This window comes from Symphalangus syndactylus, chromosome 23 (genome assembly GCF_028878055.3).
Source record: "Symphalangus syndactylus isolate Jambi chromosome 23, NHGRI_mSymSyn1-v2.1_pri, whole genome shotgun sequence".
NCBI classification, from domain to species: Eukaryota; Metazoa; Chordata; class Mammalia; order Primates; family Hylobatidae; genus Symphalangus; species Symphalangus syndactylus.
Window position 1 is genome coordinate 69908540 of NC_072445.2, and position 19491 is coordinate 69928030.

At 45.2% G+C, this 19491-nt stretch overlaps 1 protein-coding gene across 1 annotated transcript in view; it reads right to left on the reverse strand.

The window, feature by feature from the left end:
• Positions 1-17861: 17861 nt before the first annotated feature.
• The window catches only part of LOC129473671 (uncharacterized), a 167196-nt gene continuing 165566 nt past the window's right edge, over positions 17862-19491 (reverse strand). The window contains exon 4 of the mRNA XM_063632820.1: positions 17862-19325. Coding sequence (XP_063488890.1) covers positions 19119-19325 — 207 coding nt within the window. The 3' untranslated portion in view covers positions 17862-19118. The remainder of the gene's footprint in view (positions 19326-19491) is intronic.

The following is a 19491-nucleotide window of genomic DNA, read 5'->3' on the forward strand; positions in this document are numbered from 1 at the left end:
ACATTTGCCTCTAAGAGCTTTCCTGTCTCATTTTAAAATGAGTTTGGCTTTGGTTTGGGATTAAGCAGCCAGATGTTTTCTGCTTGTTTGGAGAAGTCGTTCTACCAGGTTTATGACCAACCCCACCGAGAGGTAAAAATGGTCAGTTAGATGTTTGGATAGCTCAGGATAACAATTTGCTCTTTCTCACTGTTGAAGGCCAAACCCTTCTTAATTAAAAAGAAGCAGGCAGGGAACTGTGCTGCATGGCTGTCTCACTGAAACGGAATTTGCTTTAATGAAGACCCCTATGACAGTGGCCCAAATGCTAACATAAGGGCGGTAATTATTTATTTTTAACACTCTGATGTGTAAGTAATCCTGAAACAAAGGCAAAGCACTCAACAAACCTCACTGAAAAAAAGCCATACTTCAGAGGAACTCTGCTGAGACTCCTCTGAAAGTCCAGAACTCTCTTCCCCTATGTCCCATCTCAGCAATTCTATGCACCACCAGCAATCAGCCACCATCCCTCCACAGACCTCTCCTAACCTGCACCTCCCTAACCTGCCCTCCTTCCCCGGTGCCCTATTTTCAGTTTTCTACTGAACATCTTCATCTCAGTTCCCGGCTCAGGCCCCAGACTTAGACGGCCAGAAGCACCGTTAGCATCTCTGCCCTCACCTTCCTGTTCTTGGTTACCCAAGTCAACCAGGATTCACCTGGCTGTCTCCTTTCACTCCTCTCTCTTTTGGCTTCTAAAGCTCATCATTGCTGGTGGTGTTTGATTTTTATTCTGTCTGGTTTTTCCATTCCTATTGTCACTTTCTGATGGTGAACATGCCTCCCCACTTCTTCCTGAACTGCTGGAATAATCCACTTGGTAGTCCAGTCTCCCACGTAACCACTCTCCAAGCTGCTGCCAGGGTGACTGTCATCATGCACAGCTTAATTGTGTTTCTCTGTGGGTTGAAAGCTCCCAAAGTCCCCAGATAAAGTCCAAACCACTGACGGAAACTGTCTGGGTCTCTGCCAACACACCAACCCCAAGTCCCTTAGCACCTTGACACACTTCTATCAAAGTGGACTGTAGAAGTCTTGTCTCAGCTTATAGCAGCACAGCCTGTGGGGGTTCCTAGCGGACCACCGCTTAGAGCACAGAATTTAGAATAAGAATGGGCTTCCAAACCTCACTCCACCACTTTCTGGTTTTGAGATTCCGCTTTGGCAAACACTCCAACTTCTCTGAAACTGTTTCCTCAAACATGGAATTCATCATAATCTGTATGTATTTTTAAGCATTTGTTGTAAAAGTGAAATTAAATGCTTAAAACTTAAACAGCAATGTACTAGTGGAAAGAAGTGTTTTTGGGGGCTCTTTGGGAGCTAAGCCAGAGGTCTTCATCAAGTTGAGAAAGCCATTGGCCAAAAGCAAACTCTGGATGAAAAGACAGTCTCAGTAGAGGAACTGAGGAACAGAAGATGGTCTGATAGAGTAACAGGTTTAGATAGAAGGTTCCCTCTGCTAGGGGAGAGCGTGCAATTGGAGACCACTTTGTCCCCTGGTAACTGCTGTGTTTGCAGATGAAGAATCTCACCTCTAAAAGGGGCTGCCTGTCATCATGCCTGATCATAGTCATTCATCCTCTTTTTTTATTCATTATAGTAAGAAGACCAACAAGTCATGGACTCTAAAGTGCTTTCAGAATCTCAAACATCAATGACATTAATCTTTGAGATTAATTAATTAATTAATCTTAATTTCAATTAATCCATATTAATTGAAATAATTATGGATATGGAGTGGAAGAAAAAAGGAAACCTAAACCTTCCTGGTCTCCTATTATCTGGAACAGACTTTATCCGGAGAAGCTCCCTTTTCCCTGCAAGCCCCCCATGAACGGGGCCCCATCCCCACCTTCCAGGACAGACAGTGACCAGGGATCGGCCACCAGCACCTGGCCTCCCTGAGGTGGCTCGTGGCCTCGTGGCTCTTCGGCTTCAGGGTGCTGTTGCTGTGGCTCCTGCTCCCCTCTGTAAACAATCGCCTCAATACATTTCCTCCTGTCTCAGTGAATTACTCTTGGGGGCTCGGGTGGGGACATGGAGGGAAGCCCTTCTTCTGTCGGAACTGGGAGTAGCAGTTGTTTAAACGTAAAAGAGACTTCCTCATCGTGGGTTGCTTTTTTTCATTTGCAAATTGCATCCACATATATTCATAAAGGAAGAGATAAACAGAGTCCCAGCAGAGCGTCTGAGCTGAAGCTGGCCCTCGCCTGACGCCCCCGGCTCTCGGGTCCCCCACACACTGGCATGACCAGCCCTGCTTGTCTCATCCTGGGTCTCTCTGCTCTGTCCTTGGCAGCCCAGATTTGGAGGTCAAGAAGAACAGGAAGGTCTGCTGGAGGCACGGGAAGCACATAGGCTGGCAGAGGGCAGGGGCCACAACCTGGGTGTACCCACCCTGAGGGCACAGTTTCCCAGTGGAGGTAAATGACCACAGGCTGTGACCCAGGCTTCCTGCCTAAGAGTAGGCCGGGCACAGAGCTCTCCCACACAGCTTGTGTTTGGTGTCAAGGCTTTCTTATTTTTACATTTCTGTATTTTCCAAAAATAAGTGTTCTAACGTTCTTATCATAAGAAAAACTAATTAAATATGAAATATATTTGAAATCAAAATAGGGCTTTCAGATAACAAAAGTCAACATAGTAACGTAGTACACGGATACATATTTAATATTATAAAAACTTCATAAATAAAAAAGAAAACAGAATGCTTCAAAGCATCTTACATATTATTGAACATCTACTGCATACGTCATCTTGCCCATGAAATCTTAGTGGCTCGAACATGTGCAGTACTTGAGAGATAGCGCTTATGTAGAATACAATGCACTTCCATGCGTATTATTGTAGAATCCACTATATCTCTGGGAAGAAAAGTGACGAGTATCGTTTCCCAATTTTACCCCCAGGACAACGGGCCCAGAGCTGATGCAACGCCCACCAAAGCAGCCACCACCCCGGGCTTCTAATGCTACTCTGGGCCTGGCCAGGATAGGTAACACCTTCCATGACTGTCTTTGGTAAAATAAACTTCTCCCTCGTATATACAAACTGTCCAGAAAGAAAACAAAGATACGCAAATAACTCTGCTAAAGTCAGTTGCTTAAGAAAGTTATGTGTGATAAAAAGCAAGCAAACCAACCAACCAACCAGCTCCAGGAAGACGGCTCTTTCTCTGGGGTAACAGGCAGCTGTTCGGAGCTCTGCGACACTGGCTGGCCCGCCTGCTGCACTGCGGCCACTGCCACTCCAGAACTGCGCAGGGCCACCGGGCCACAGTGGTAACTACACACCCATTGTTGGAATGAATGAATGAATGAGGGAATGAATGACACTAAAAATAAGCAGAGTTGCCTAAAACAGGCAGACATGGTGATATCCTGTCTGTGTTTTCTTAGGCATATTCTTGCCTTCTGTGAATTCTGTGTGAGAATTTTTAACACAACGCTTTCTTTTTATCTAACGTTTACCGTTTGCAGTGAGAGTGACCCTGTAGGATCACCCAGCTTGTCTGGGTTTGCCTGGGACCACCCCTCGTCCCTGGAAAAAACTCCATCCCAGACAAACAGGGACAATTAATCACCCTACATCTAGATGGCTTCTTTAGGACAAAATATGGTGTCAGGAATACACAGCCTGAATTTGTCTGTGCTTAAGATCTTGTGGCCACTTATCATGGCAATGTGACCTCTGAGCACAGTGTATTTTAAAACTGGGGAGATTCCTGTCAGTGGTCCCCACTCTTTTGCCTCTAAAAGGCACAGTACTCAGTGAGTGGTGGGGCAGTGGGCAGGAGCTGGAGGGTTTGATTTCAGCCCCTCACCCAGGCCACATTGTCCCTTTCTGCAAAACCGAGGCCTTCATCCCAGCCAGGAGTTTCTTAAATTCCTTTCAGACACCCAACTCGCTGCACTGATGAAGTCAGCTTTCTGGGCTGCGTGGCAACCCCTTCTCACCTCCTACCTTGAAATTTGGAAAAGTTATCTCTTCTTCATCCCTAGCACTACCTCTGCCATGAAAACTTTCTGGGCCTTCCCGAACATCCGATTACTTTAAGAACGGCTTGTCCACTCCCAAGCTCTAATGTGGACCCACGTCCCTCCACCTGGGTGGACCTTGTGGAAATGGAACCTCTTCGGCATCCATTTCCCCACTTGTTAAACAAGGGAGATACCCATGAAAAATGACTTTATGAGGATTCCACCCTCACCATTCCACTGAAGTTGAAAACATCTTTTTCCCTAAATGGGAGCCATTTGTTGCTTCTGTTGCTTTACTTCTTGTGCAAACAGAACAGTACTCTATGCAAAACATTCGTCGCTATGATGAACGTAGACTACTCGGAGGAGTGTCAGTACATAGTAGCTCCTCAATAATTCTGTGTTTGTCCTTCTCCTTCTGCACACATAGAATCAGAAGAATGTCGGGGGCCCAGTCTCAAGATGTATGTGACCTGGGCAGTATTTGAATTCAGAATCTGTTCTCCAAAGTATCTCATCTGAAATCTTGTGCCTAAGGAGACTTGAGCACCAGTAAGAGTTTGATTTTGAACGTGGAAAAACTCAAAACTGCTTGTCCTCTGCTCTCACACCAAAACAACAACCAACAACACAGAAGGCTTCTGTGAGTAAGTGTAGGTGATTTCTCTCCACCAATAAATAAGCAATCAACCTGCAGCTGACACCACGGGTGCCCTCCAATTCAATTCTGACACCCTCCACCTGGAGACGCGTCACGTCCCACAGAGTGAGGTTCAGTACCACAAGACTGCCCCCTCCTCCTTAAACACCAGTCTCAAGTTTGGGTCTCTGAACTTCTGACCAACTGGCTTCAAGTTGGGGCTCCCATGACCCCCTGTTTGGGTTTGATTAATTTGCTGGAGTGGCTCACAGAACTCAGGGAAACATGTTTTCCAGCTTATTATGAAGAATGTTTTAAAAGATGGAAGTTAACAGCCAGATGAAGAGATACCCAGGGCAAGGTCTGGAAGTGTCCCAAGCGCAGGAATTTTTTTTTTTTTAATACTTTAGGTTTTAGGGTACATGTGCACAATGTGCAGGTTTGTTACATATGTATCCACGTGCCATGTTGGTTTGCTGCACCCATTAACTCGTTATTTAGCATTAGGTATATCTCCTAATGCTATCCCTCCCCCCTCCCCCCACCCCACAACAGTCTCCGGAGTGTGATGTTCCCCTTCCTGTGTCCATGAGTTCTCATTGTTCAATTCCCACCTATGAGTGAGAACATGCGGTGTTTGGTTTTTTGTCCTTGCGATAGTTTACTGAGAATGATGTTTTCCAGTTTCATCCATGTCCCTACAAAGGACATGAACTCATCATTTTTTATGGCTGCATAGTATTCCATGGTGTATATGTGCCACATTTTCTTAATCCAGTCTATGGTTGTTGGACATTTGGGTTGGTTCCAAGTCTTTGCTATTGTGAATAGTGCCACAATAAACATACGTGTGCAGGTGTCTTTATAGCAGCATGATTTATAGTCCTTTGGGTATATATCCAGTAATGGGATGGCTGGGTCAAATGGTATTTCTAGTTCTAGATCCCTGAGGAATCGCCACACTGACTTCCACAATGGTTGAACTAGTTTACAGTCCCACCAACAGTGTAAAAGTGTTCCTATTTCTCCACATCCTCTCCAGCACCTGTTGTTTCCTGACTTTTTAATCATGGCCATTCTAACTGGTGTGAGATGGTATCTCATTGTGGTTTTGATTTGCATTTCTCTGATGGCCAATGATGATGAGCATTTTTTCATGTGTTTTTTGGCTGCATAAATGTCTTCTTTTGAGAATTGTCTGTTCATGTCCTTTGCCCACTTTTTGATGGGGTTGTTTGTTTTTTTCTTGTAAATTTGTTTGAGTTCATTGTAGATTCTGGATATTAGCCCTTTGTCAGATGAGTAGGTTTTGAAAATTTTCTCCCATTCTGTAGGTTGCCTGTTCACTCTGATGGTAGTTTCTTCTGCTGTGCAGAAGCTCTTTAGTTTAATTAGATCGATTTGTCAATTGTGGCTTTTGTTGTCATTGCTTTTGGTGTTTTAGACATGAAGTCCTTGCCCACGCCTATGTCCTGAATGGTATAGTGCAGGAATTTTTGTCTCTGTGAAATTGAGGTGTGCTACCCTCCCGGCACGTGGATGAGCTCTTGTTCACCTTCCTGTCAGCCCCCATACGTTCAGCTACCTGGAAGCTCTCCAAATCCTATTCTTTTGGGTTTCTATGGAGGCTTCATTTTGTGGCCATGAGTGATTAAGCCATTGGTCATGGTTGATCAATTCTGGAGGCTGCATGGGGTGAGGAGGTCTAAAAGTTCCAATCCTGCCTTGGTCTTTCTGGTGGCCAGCCCCATCCTGAAGGTACCTAGGGCCTGCCGTCATTAGCATACAAAAGACATCACTTTGGAGCTCTAAGGATTTTAGAAGTTGTATGCCAGAAACATGAAGTTGAAGATCAGATATATCTTTCATACATCACAGATCTCATGATACTCTCCTTGACAACAGGAAAAGTTCTCATTTTTCCACATGAGTAGATTAAATCTACCAAAGAATTTTCTTATGTGAACTATTTACATTTTTAAATATTTTGACCTAATTTCACACTTACAAAACGTTTGTGAGAGTAAGTACAAAGATGCGCAGGTGTGCTCCACCCAGAATCTCTCAATTTTGCTGGATTCACTTTTCTTTCATATGAACTCTTATACTTGGAGGGGGCCATAGAGAACATTTATTCCAATATTCTCGTATTTGAGATTAGGGAACGGGACCCAACCACTCAGTCTCCTGCCCATGGTACTGACTGGTACCCACAGCCTCCAAGCCTCAGCTCCAAGTCCACTTCCTGTTCCCAGCCACACATCACCACATCATCACAACAGATCCTGTTTCAACAGCTCGCTTCCCAAATGCTCAGAGCTGTGGTTGGCACGTAAGGGATGCCAACACCTCACAACCCTTCCAGACTCGTCTGAAATGGACCTGTTCCCACTGTCCACTTTACTAGTCACACCTGCTGGAATATCAGCCCTTTTAGGAGAACAGGTTTGCATCAGCAGTGACACCTGCTTTGGAGAGAGGAAATAGTTCTGCTGGGAAAAGTGAAAAATTATTTACCCCTCCTTAATTTGAGGAAAAATATTTAAGTCATTATCTATGTGAAATTTTCATTGTCCCAATGCCTCTTAATTTGTCCTTTTTATTTCCTAGTGAAAAGTAAAATATGTTTGCTCTTGCAAAATTGCACAATGAAGATGCTCAGGGATGTCGCCTTTCTTTCCTTCTCCTCTCTGGTTGAGCTAAGGGTGGGAAAAGGCATAAAGGAACACAGAAGAGGGAGAGGTGGAATTTGCTTTAGAGAACACTCTTTCGGCAAGCGTCTCTTCCTGCTTGTGTCCTGCCATTGGCAACGGCAGTCCCGCTCACTCTGCACCTGCGACTCCTGCGATAACGTGTTACAGGGGCTGAAGCCACTCATAGCCCTTACTGAGATTCCTACAGCAATAATCTGAGAGTTATAAATTCACTTATGGACCTAAAACAAATGATCAGGAGTAGGTATCCTATTCTGCAGCCAACCAGTTTATCTGGTGGAGCAAACCTTGCCTTGAACATATGGTTGAACAATGCCTGTGAAGAGAAGCAAGTGCATTCTTCCCACGTGACTAGGTCTGACTTGGGATGAGTGGGCAATGCCAAGGCCTGTGCTGGTTTTCCTGTGGCTCTTTTCCAACTCTCAGGTGGGCATGGAGCATTTCAGCCGGGGAAATCTTGATTGATTATAGAGTTTACCTCCACTTGTTTAGTTTTCTCATCAACATAAGTTGACGATAACTTCCCTTCAGGAAAGAGTCAGGAAGGTCTCTGAAAATGCTGTATTGGGTTTCGCAAGTTGCACTGGAATATGTATACTCTTACAGGGCAAGTTAAGACCATAAACATACAAAAGTCACAGTGCCCAGGTGTGGGGCCTCAAAATCACCTGCAGCTGGGGAATGGCCTTTCCACCTAAAACTGTGAAAATAAACTTTAGGGGAGAGAGAGTCAGGGAGATGAGGTGAGCAATATGGACAATTCTCTTGATCTCGTCTGTGTCCGAAGCAAATGATGTTCTGTAAACCTGTCTTTGTGGATTTTCCAATTTTCAGCTGAATGCTGAACCCTTTAAATTTGCTACTGCCTTTCAGATACTTATTACAAAGAAGATTGTTTGGAGAAGAGGTTACTCCCAGGTTAGGGGAAGGGCAAATGTCTTCCATTTCAAGCATCAGAAACTGCATTTTCAGTCCAGGAATAAGAGTGATGGATTTCATCCTGAATTTATGTGTGTATAAACCAACCAAAATGAAGCTGGAAGAAGCTTTTTATGTAGAGCACTATTATACTGCAATGTTCATTTAGCAAAATATGGTGATAGCATTGGAGTGTCATCTTACAAACCCACTGCAGCCCATGGCATGTGCCAGAGAAAGTCAAAGATGCATGGCCATCCTTGAGGAGAGGGACAGAGACTGAGGATCTGCTTGCTTCTTCAAGGCTGGCACTAAGATAATGTCACAAGGAGTGTTTTCGAAGGCATGGGTGGAGAAAAGTGGAGTTTCTCTAACAAGAAATTCTTTAAGCTAGAAAAATGTTGAAGCAGCCATTGTAAAGATGTGCTTGGAAGGTCAAGAATTGAGACCTTGGATACTGACAGCAAGTACCCCTAAATTTGGAAGCTGAATTAAGAAAGCTAATCCCTTTGAGTCCACTTTGACTAGTTAGCCATCGTGGAGTGACTAGCCCTGTCTGCTCTGCAGACCTCCAGGTGATGCTGGGGGGCTGAAAAGCAGCATAGGACTCACCGAAGCATCCTCTATCAGCTACGGGAACCATGCATTATACAAGTTAACAATAATCACATCCTTGAATTCCCTGCTCCCGTCCACACCATACATGCCCTGATGGCAACCACCTCCTGCAAGCTCTTCGGGATCCAGGCAGCTCACAGTACAGCTCCTACCTTCTGCCTCGGAAGCAAAGGTTACCTTCCTTGAGCAGTTTGGATGAGGCCCTCGCTAACATTAAAAGGACAATGAATATCTCAATTGGTGTTTAATATTTTGTTTTGTGCCTTTTTAAAAGCAATTTAGATTTTACATGAATTACAGGGGTGTGTTTTACTCCCATCCAGATAAAATATGGGCAGGGAAGTCTGGACTCCTGGGGATCCTGCAGGAAGTCCATGGGCACCTGAGTAGTTGGAATGGGAAGGGAGAGTTTGACCCGAGACAGAGTGTGAGCTCCCCCCAGACACAAAGGCTTTGTGAAAATATCCTGCTTCCCATCCCTGGGAGAGGGTCAGGGTGGGTGGAAGGGTCAGGAGAAAGAAAGATCATCAAAGAAGAAAGTCAACCGAAGACTGGAAAAGAGTGGGCCCATCCCATTGTTTCCACTGAATTCATGTCATGAGAACAGACTCCTGGGGTCCCGTTTCCTGTCTCTCCTGCACTTTTTCTCATGAGAATCTTATCTTGGACTATCGGCTTGTAACAGTTTTGGACAGTCAAGGGCACCAGGCTATCAGCTGAGAATAAGGTGTAGGGAAAGACAGCCTCCTTGGCAATCAAATAATTAAGCCAAGAGATGAAGCATCAGCCTTTTATTAAACTCTCATGCTAGCTAAGTGTTCATTTCCTAAAGCATCTTATCTAAACCAGTGGAAGAGTGTAAAATGGGAATGCAATCCAGCTTGCTAACATTACATCAGAAGCTCAGTTCAGTACGGTGCCTCATCCCCTCATGTTGCCCTCACCCAGCAAACAAACAAAACCCTGCTAAATCTCAGTCCCAGAAAACAAACAGCTTGACCACTACGGGAGAAGATCACTTTTCTGGGAAATCTGGAGAAGAAAACAATCGATTCCATTCTGTCAGGAATGGTTTGGTCTCATCTCCACAGAGAAGCTGAAGTGGAACTGAGCAATCTCATGGATCTATCCTCTTTTTCTCTCTTTACATAACCCACCTCCTTTTCCCATCAGGGCTATAGAAAATAGGATATAACTGGGTCATTAGGTTCAGGCCCAGAGATCTGTCAAAAGGTCAATGGAGTGATATTTTCACAGCTAACAAGATAGTAGTTTTCCCACTGAAAATGTGGGGGTGAGAGACATTTGTGCTTCCCTGATTTCCTATCAAGTTTAGATGGCAAGTTTAGATGGCTGCTGCATGGATGGGTAGATGATAGAGAGACAATAGGAGATGGATTGATACATGAGATAGGAAAATAGGCAGACAAGTGCACTCTATAAAGGAGGAGATGAAGGGGAAAATTAGACATATGACAAAGTTCTTTTTGGAGTTTTTTGTTTGTTGGCTTGTGTTTTGGTTCTGTTTATATTTAAAATAGAGTATAGGGATTGTGAAGATGGTGGCCAGGTGAACTCTTGTCTCAAAGCCTTGCATCTCTCTTCTAGCAGGGCTGTTGTAAGATGACTCATCAGGACCCAGAAAAGGCAACGTGGCAAGCCCCTGTCCACCAGATCACCTTTTCTAGAGTGCAGTGGGTTGTCTTCCTCACGAGTGAGCCCAGAGGAAACACTGGATCTCCATGGAAAAATCACCCCCACAAAGGGAAGCAGACTCCAACCCAGGCCACAGTGTTCACCCAGCCCTCCATCTTCTAAAAATAACAGCGCCCAGCCACTCTTCCTTCCAGCTGCAGGCTCAGGACAGGGACTTTCTAAAAAAGAAAAAGAAAAAGCACGTCTTCCTGTTTCACTAGTACTAGACACAGATGGCCAAGGACTCCCCACACAGATGCCCTAAATTTCACGTCCAGTGTGACCAGGATGATGTGAAAGAGGGAAAACAGGCTGCTGCTGGCTGTGGTTAGAGAACCAGGAAACAGGGCAGCTGTCCGTGGAGCTTTGGCCATTAGAGCCGCGGGAAAGCCGCTCGCTGATTTCGCCTGTTTTCCTACCCTCTCCACAAAGCAAGGGCAGGTGTTTTAGAGACGCTTTGGTGTTTTAGAGATAGGCGGGTGTTTTAGAGACGCTTTGGGTTGGAGCTAGATGTTGCATCTTCACTCAGAGGCACCTCAGTGCACACACAAGCCGGTTCCTGGGCACTGAGTTCCATCCTTGTGTGCAACTAAGTGGTAGGGCCCTGGTTTTCTAGAAGAGCAAAGCAGCTTTCTATTATACCAAAGCAGCTTGAGTCTCACGCTGGACCTCAGGCAGCAAAGCAAAGGATGGGTAATGCTTCCCTCCACAAATGAAGGTTCAACCAGAGAGGCTTCCATGCTCCTGGGGTACCCACAATGTTCCAACGGCCTCCTGATGGGCCCTAGTGGTGAAAAGACGCAATGGCCCAGCGCCAGGCCTCGGGGGACCTCCCCCGTCCCCCCACAGCATCTGTCCCACGGGTCACTTCAGCCTCAGCCTCAGGCAAAACCTCTGGAAATCAGGAAATCTCCAGCTGTTTCCACAAAACCTCTAGCCCTTCGTCCTACTCTGCACAAACCCTCTCCTGGGAACTATATTAAAAATGAAATTAAATTTTATAAGAGCAGGTATTATATTGCCAGTTCTCACTGTGTCCTGTATAGGTACATAGCCTGGGCTTGATCGCATATGGGACTTTTGTTCTTTGTATAACAATTTGGGAATCAAGCACTTAGTCCATACTATAACCTCCATTATAAAACTTTTCTGTTAGTAAATTAGATTAGACTTACATCATTTCAACTTGTAGTGCCTTTCCCGTAAGTTCCAGGAATGCAGTTTTGACCAGAGGGAAAAAGGGGCTCAAGGCCAAAGACCTGGGTTCAAGCCCCTTTCTCTGCTACTTCCTGGCCGAATTTCTTAGAGAAGTTGCTCAGCTTCCTCCCATGTGAACTGTAGTTAATGATAATAGCCACCTGCCTTGCTTGTTTTAGTGATCAACGGTGAAGATAAAATAAAAGCACTATATAAATGCTTTATGAACGTCAGCTGGAAAGATAAATACCTTTGCTTGAAGCAGTCAATAACGATGAAATCCATATAAGCCAATCAACATTTCATTTAATGTTCCATGTTCCATTTCCAAAGGGAAAAAATTCTCTCCACAGAAGTTGGTAAAAATAGAGTATTAGTTTGCTAGAGCTGCCATGACAAAGTACCACAGACTGGGCAGCTTAAACAACAGAGATTTATTCTCTCACATTCTGGAGGCTGGAAGCCTGAGATCAGGTTGGGTAAGGCTGGATCCTCCTGGGGCCTCTCTCCTCGGCTTGTAGATGACGTCTTCTCCTTGTGTCCTCACATGGTGGTCCCTCTGTGCGTGTCTGTGTCTTAATCTCTTCTTACACAGTCACCAGTCAGATTGGATTGGAGTCCACCGTGGTCACCTCATTTTAATTTCACTACCTCTCTAAAGGCCCTGTCTCTAAACACAGCCACATTCTGAGGAAGTGGGGGAGTTGGAGCAGGACACAGTTCAGCCCACATCAGATAGGTAGGACAGAAACTTTGCCCATAAATTGAACTTGTTCATTTACTTTTTTTACTCTTTAATTTCATTCATCAAGTTCATTCAAAGAATGGTCTCTGATATAGTGAATCTAGAAACTTTGGGCTGGCCTCGTTTTCTCTACAACTTGATTTGTGGCCACACTTACCAAGCCTGGGAACGTTCGCTTTTATAGAAGGACTCTTGTTACCGCAGACAGAGTCCTGGCAGTGTCTGAACCACCTGCCCCAGGGCGGGGCTGTTTCTCCAGCTCTGCCAGGGAAGCATTTGGCGGTCCAGGGCTGATGAACTTCCATGCATTTATTTCCCTCCAAAGGTTTTCAGACTTTGCTAGGCCTTACTTTCATTGGCCAATTCAGAAAAGAAAAGCTGACTTCCTGAGTGCTCCTCACAAACAGTCTCCCAATCGCCCAGGAAAGCTGACGTCACCATTCAGGGACCCCTGACCCTACTCTCAACAGTGCAGATGTGCCCAAGATGAGGTACAAAATAAAACTAATGAAGAGAAACTGTAATTTCACTCAAGAATGGATGCCAAAGCCACTATTTTATGGCAGGATAATTTGACAGAAATATGCCTATACATTTCCATAAAGGATTTTCATCACACGCCCCTTCAATGGAGGTAGGTCTCATATTTAGTAGAAGAAAGTATTTTCGTGTCCATAGTATAATAAACATTCTGCTTTCAAATAACAATTGCTTCTTTTTTTTTTTTTTTTTTTTTTTGAGATGGAGTCTCGCTCTTTCACCCAGGCTGGAGTGCAGTGGCGCGATCTCGGCTCACTACAAGCTCCACCTCCCGGGTTCACGCCATTCTCCTGCCTCAGCCTCCCATGTAGCTGGGACTACAGGCGCCCGCCACCTCGCCCGGCTAATTTTTTGTATTTTTAGTGGAGACGGGGTTTCACCGTGTTAGCCGGGATGGTCTCGATCTCCTGACCTCGTGATCCGTCTGCCTCGGCCTCCCAACGTGAACAATTGCTTCTTATCTCTAAGCTAAAAACTTAAAAAATAGTTTCATACTTAACATCTCACTTTAAAAATCTTATCACCACCTCTCTTTAGGTAATTGGCATTCAAAAAGGTTTTTAATTTGTTTATGATTAAGAAGCTGTGTCCTGATGTAACAAAAGGAGACATACATTAATTGGATTTAATCAAAGGTTAAAACTTTTTATTTAAGACACCATCAAGAAAGTGAAAACACCCAGGTGCAGTGGCTCACACCTGTAATCCCAATGCTCTGGGAGGCCAACGTGGGTGGATCACCTGAGGTCAAGAGTTCAAGACCAGCCTGGCCAACATGATGAAACCCCATCTCTACTAAAAATACAAAAATTAGCTAGGCATGGTGGTGCACACCTGTAATCTCAGCTACTTGGGAGGCTGAGGCACGAGAATTGCTTGAACCCAGGAGACGGAGGTTGCAGTGAGGTGAAATCACACCACCGCACTCTAGTTTGGGTGACAGAGTGAGACTCCATTAAAAAAAAAAAAAAAAAAAGACAACCCACAGAGTGAAAGAAAATATTCTCGAGTCATGTATCTGATAAGAGGCTTGTATCTAGAATATATGCACTCAATAATAAAAATGCCGATAACCCAATTTCAAAACAAGCGAAAGACTTACATAGACATTTGTCTGAAGATACACAAAAGGACGATAAGCACGTGAAAACATGAAAAGATGCTGAGCCTCATTAGCCACCAGGGAAATGCAAAACAAAACCACACTGAGGTGCCACTTCCCACTGACTAGCATGGCTCCAATCAGAAAGAAACAATAGCAAGTGCTGGCGAGGAGGCGGAGAAATTGGAACCCCGTACATTACTGGTGCGAATGTAAAATTGTACATCTTTGAAAAATAGTCTGGGAGTTCCTCGAAAGGTTAAAGATTGAGTTGCCATATGACCCAGCAACTCCATTCATACATATATACCTAAAAGAAATGAAAACATATATCCACATGAAAACTTGTACAGTTTGAGCATTCGTTATCCAAAATGCTTGGGACCAGAAGTGCTTCAGGTTCCAGATTTTTTGGGGGGAGGGGGGATTTTGGAATATTTGCATATACATAATGAGATATCTCGGGGATGGGACCCAAGTCTAAACCTGGAATTCACTTATGTTTCATATACACCTTATACACACAGCCTGATGGTAATCTTATACAACGTTTCTAATAATTTTGTGCATGAAACAAAACGTGTGTACCCTGAACCATCAGAAAGAGAAGGTGTCATTATCTCAGCCATCCATGTTATGGGTCTTGGCCCCTTGTGGGGCCCTGCGGGGAACCTGCCATTGGGGCATCCAGCCTGCACACTTGCCATTTTATTACCCTTTGTAGGTGTGCTGTCCTGGGGGGAATCAGAGCCTGTTATGGAAAGATATTTCCCAGCTGAAGGGGGATGTGTTTTCACTTAGGGACGCTGAATAAACTGCGTTGTGCACCTGCATTTTTACTGGGACCTGTCACATGGGGTCAAGTGTAGAATTTTCCACTTCTGGTGTCATGTTCATGATGGAAGAGTTTCAGATTCTGGAGCACTTTGGATTTCAGATTTTTGGATTAGGGATGCTCAACCTGTATATGAATGGCAGCATTATCCATAACAGGCAAAAAGTCAGAACAATCTAAATGTTCATCAGCTGATGAGTGAATAAATAGTGCGCTGTATTCATGCAATGGAATGTTATTTGGCCATGATAAGAAGTGAAGTATCGGTACATGTTTCGCTGATATGTTCTGCAACGAACCTTGAAAATATTAGGCTAAGTGAACGAAGCCAAACACAGAAGATCCATTTTGTCTGAGTCCGTTTACAAGAAATATCCAGAATAGGCAAATCTAGGGAGACACAAAATAGATTTACGGGTGTCAGTGACTGGGGGTGGGAGGGAGAAAGGCGGAGTGGCTGCTGAGGGGTACGGGGCTTTTTGAAGGGTGATAAATACGTTCTCACATCCATCGTGACGATGGTTACACGACTCTGAATCCGCTAAACAGCATTGAATTGCACCCTTTAAGTCGGTAAAGGCACGGTGTGCAAGTTATATCTCAATAAAGCTGTTATTAAAGAAAGGAAAAGCTGAGCCCTGCCACACCTCATGTCATGTCACCTCTTCATTTAACAGGTCACTGGGCCTGTTCTCATAGTCCTTAAAGAAAAGAGTGACAGTATATACTTTAGTCCCACCCATGATTGTGAATGCTTGGGCAAGTTCAACTGGAAATGTGACACCTTCAGGAAATCTGTGGAAGGATCCATACGAGAAAAACATTTGGACTAGCAAGTAGAACTCAGGATCCACCCCACTCCTCAAGAGTGATGGCCGAGGGTACACCCCAGGGACAAGGTCAGTGGTTGATACGAGGAGGAATATTTAGATTTCCTCCACTCAGCATCCCAGGATGTGTGTCCCAGCGAGCTTGCCTCCTGGGGTTGTGGTTGTACACAGAAAAGATGAAATCTGCATGCACATGCTGGTGGGCAACCTTGTCTATTTCATTCATCATTGTATGTCCTGGCTTAGCAGATGCTCCATAAATGCTGAATGAATGAGTGAATAAAAAGCTTATGTATTTTTTCCTTGCCCCTGTCACCTTAGCATTTGTCCTGAAATACGAGGCACAGCCATCTGGGAAACGGGCCTCCTCCATGTCCAAGGAGGAAGCTGGTCTCCCTGCACAGCTGTATTCTCCATCTTGCTCTTACCCGTAACAGGTATTTTAACTCAGAAGGAGAGATGTCATTGTTCCTAAACGCATAGTGGACGCTGAGCTTAGTTCCCCATTGCAAGTGTGTAGGAAACATAACTTCCTTGTTCTGTAGGTGAGCTGACCTCAATGAGAAGCCCCATTCTGGACTGGCAGGGACGCTCTGCACCAACTTGGGGTCCCTGTGATTCCACAGGAGACAGGAAGATCACCTGGGGGCGGGTGGGGCCTCACGGTCCACCCATGCGGGGTGCTGTGGAGATGCCCTGCTGGCCCTCTGGTTGGGATGCAGGCAGGTCCTGGCTGCCACTCATTGTGCTGTGATTATGAACCCCTCACGCCTCTCCTCTGCCACGCTCGTGCAGCCCTTGGGTGTCCAGGAAACATTTCTGACTCCAGGACAGAAACCTCCGCGAGGCTCCCAACCTCATCCTCCAGACACACCCGCAGACCTCTCCTCTCTCTCTGCTCCACGCTGCGCACTCTGAGGTCAGCCCCCGGCCCCACCTCCACCACCAGCCCAGGGCGTGAGGGGCAGAATACGGGTCCCTGGGGAGGGCCACCACTCTCGGGGCCCACTCCCCCTCCAGCTGTCCAGCTTCCCAGCTCAAGAAATCCTTTCTGGGGCCCATTGTGAGTTCTGTGCCAGGGTCCAGGCTTTTCAGATTCAAAAACCAAGAAATCAGCTAGTGTGTTATCTATGTTCTGCTATGTTTTACCTGAGGAGGACATTCCCTGGAAATAAAGGCAGAGTGGGCAGGTGCCCAGTGAAGGATGGTCGAAGTAACAGGAAATACCCAGCAGACCACTCAGTGGCCTAGTCCTGAAGATTCCACTATAGAATCTTACAAAAGTTAAGAAGCATGGTGAGTGCGTCCACATCAGGCAAGCAAGAGGAGGGAGGGGAGCCTGTTGTTGTACAAAGCAGATCTTCTGCCACAGACCCACTAGCTCCAGGTGCAGCCCAGCTTCCACCAAAGATGAGGTGAAATGGGGGTGGGTGGGCAGATACCTGGTCCTCAAAGTTGGAAGATAAAATCCTCGCAGACTTCTGCTTCATATCTTCTACCATGACCCTTTCGGAGGGTGTCAGGTCAGATGCCCCTACTGCAGAATTTAGGTCCGGGAGGTAGAGGGAGGGCTCTGCTCTGCTGTCCCCAGGTAGACCTGGCTCTAGAGACTTCCCCTGTGGGGCACGCTGGGAAAGAAGGAGTCTCAAACCCAAGTCATGTCACAAACAGCTGACACACGCCAAAAGCGTCTAGTCCAAGCTGGAGAAAGGAGGTGCTGGAAAGGCTGGGGCCAACCTGGGTTGCCTTCAAATATCCCGAGGCTGTCAGAGAACCAAAGAATGAGGAGGAAGTTACAGGGAGGTGGGGTTTATTCAACTATGAAAGATCAGGTAGTTTCCATAGGAGTCAGCACCTCATCCCTAAGCGCGTCCAGGCAGAGTTTGCCTGGCAAGGCAGGACTGTCGTGAAAGATGTTTCCCATTAAACAGACTTTCATCCAAATGGTCTCTGAAATCACAGCTGACTGTTAAGAGTCCATGACTACAGTGTCCAGGTCAAGGTTGGCTGATATTGGATATTGAAGCAAATATCAAACCAAAGAGCCAAATGATCCATCTTTTAGAATAGATTCACATTTTTTTAATCCCATTTCTCTTTATTATGAAGCCACTTTTATTTAATTGCTCATAAAAATGAATCTTAAAAATCTACACTTAGGTGAAAGTTCAGAAAACATGTAATTAGGGCAGTGCACATCCACCACACATCTGGATTTATGAGTTCATTGAAAGCTGACAACAATCACTGAGGTCACTCGCGAGTCCTGGCCACCTGTCAGAGGCTGATGGCTGCAGCTACACTTTAACAGCCTGGTCTTTGCATTGGCCAAAGAGACAGTCAACGTCAGTCAGCATTTGCTGTTAATAGTAGATGTGGCCGGGTGTGGTGGCTCATGCCTGTAATCCCAGCACTTTGGGAGGCCAAGGAGGGCAGATCACCTGAGGTCGGGAATTCGAGACCAGCCTGACCAACATGGAGAAACCCCATCTCTACTAAAAATACTAAATTAGCTGGGCATGGTGGTGCATGCCTGTAATCCCAACTACTTGGGAGGCTGAGGCAGGAGAATTGCTTGAACCTGGGAGGTGGAGGTTGCAGTGAGCCGAGGTCGCGCCATTGCACTCCAGCCTGGGCAACAAGAGCGAAACTCCATGTCAAAAAAAAAAAAAAAATAGTAGATGTGATATGAAACTTTGACTAAGCATTTTATCTCTGCAAATATAAATTTGTCTAACACAAGCAGATCTGCAAATTATCAATTTTCTGACAATAAGTCACACACTTTAAGACTATATTTAATTACAAAAAAAAAAGCCTTCTTTGGGGAGTGGAGGAGTGGTGCCAGGCAGAGGGGTCTGTTTTCAGATCTGTGAAATGGGAGTGATAAGCGAACGTGGAGGTCTCTAAGGAAACACTCTACTATAAAGATTATGCTTCTAAACCAGCTTCTTGTGGGTGGAGCCAGCTGTAAGTGTTCTTCCCTGTTTTTCTGGAATTTAAGTGTCTAGTCACAGTTCATCAGCTCATTTGAATTACTAAGTGGCCTCTTTACCTACAGTCTCTTGAGATAAGTAATATCAAAAGATTCTAAAATCTGAGTTCAGAGGTTTTCCTTTTCCTACTGGCTGCCTTTTCGCTCTCTCCCTTCCCCACACACTGACTTCATCTGTCTTTATTTTGGGCACCAAAGGAGAAAAATATCACACACACAAAAGTCAACCTGTCTTTTATTTCTATTTGGAGGGGAAAATATGCCCTATTTGTTATTTTCGAAACAGATGATTTTGGGGGTGGGGAACATAGTAATTTCAGGAAGTAGCCAGCCAGGTACCAGCAAACTTGAACTGAAAACTGCGCCGCCGGCCCAAGCTTCCTTACTCGCCCGTTCTGTGGCCGCCGAGTTCAGTGCTGAAGTCAGGAGTCTCAGCCCGGGCAAGCCAGGGAGGGCCAGTTCCACTTTTGACTGCAAAAAGTAGATTAAATGGAAGAATACTTTTAAAAGTAGCCCACACCTTTCTTTACTTTTTGGTTTCACTTGATTAACTTTCTTGGGTTATTTTCTTCTTAATGGTAAACTTAGGCAATGGAGGGTTTGGTTGACCTGTGTCAGCACTCGGGGTTTATTCTGA